Source organism: Propithecus coquereli, unplaced genomic scaffold (genome assembly GCF_000956105.1).
Source record: "Propithecus coquereli isolate 6110/MARCELLA unplaced genomic scaffold, Pcoq_1.0 Scaffold496, whole genome shotgun sequence".
Taxonomy (NCBI): domain Eukaryota; kingdom Metazoa; phylum Chordata; class Mammalia; order Primates; family Indriidae; genus Propithecus; species Propithecus coquereli.
Window position 1 is genome coordinate 918,782 of NW_012150796.1, and position 782 is coordinate 919,563.

The 782-nt window shown below is 38.1% G+C and overlaps 1 protein-coding gene across 1 annotated transcript in view; it reads left to right on the forward strand.

Annotated features, from left to right (window-relative positions):
• The window catches only part of AP3M2 (adaptor-related protein complex 3, mu 2 subunit), a 17,306-nt gene that overhangs the window by 8,663 nt on the left and 7,861 nt on the right, over window positions 1-782 (forward strand). The window contains exon 4 of the mRNA XM_012655967.1: window positions 512-649. Coding sequence (XP_012511421.1) covers window positions 512-649 — 138 coding nt within the window. The remainder of the gene's footprint in view (window positions 1-511; window positions 650-782) is intronic.

The window sequence follows — 782 nt, forward strand, 5'->3', positions numbered from 1 at the left end:
TCTTAAGGACAGGGAAAGGTCAAATTTGTATTACTTTCCTAAGTTTCAGAATTGGTATGAAACAGATCATATTGATATATACATTTTAATACCTGCCATAAACGTACCTAAGAACCTACCTCAAACTAGAATGCTGTCTTTAACCCATAAAAATTTTATATCTATATGTAGATCACCAACCCTACTGAAAGCCAATACATTATTTAAGTTGCAAGCTATTGTGGAATTTGAGATACTAAGTTCAGGTTACTTTCAAAACCAAAATATGATATCTGTGTCTCAGGTGACTTTTTTAACCTTTATTCTGCTTGAGGAGGCAGACTAGATGGCGGCAAAGAGTTTTTAAAATAGACTAGGTTACCTTGTGTGTAGAAGTTGGGAAAACTCTCATCTTCTGTTTGAAAAACTCTTCCATCGAATGCATGAATAGTGGGAGCATAGAAACTTCTAAGGGAGTGTTCAGTGGTTATTACAATCCAATTAGTATTAAAGTACAATAATATTGTCTCAGGAAGCACCAATGTGGGTGACCAACTTCCCACTGGGCAGCTGTCAGTGGTGCCTTGGCGACGGACCGGGGTGAAATACACCAACAATGAGGCCTATTTTGATGTGATCGAAGAGATCGATGCCATCATTGATAAGTCAGGTAGGTGCTTTTAATATGTTCTCAGCAGTATGAAAATAGAAGGAGGCCCCTTTCATATGATGCTTGCTAGTATCAGGATTATCCTCCTTTCAAGAGTGTTCAGTCTAATTTAGTGCCTGCTTTGTGTCAGGCA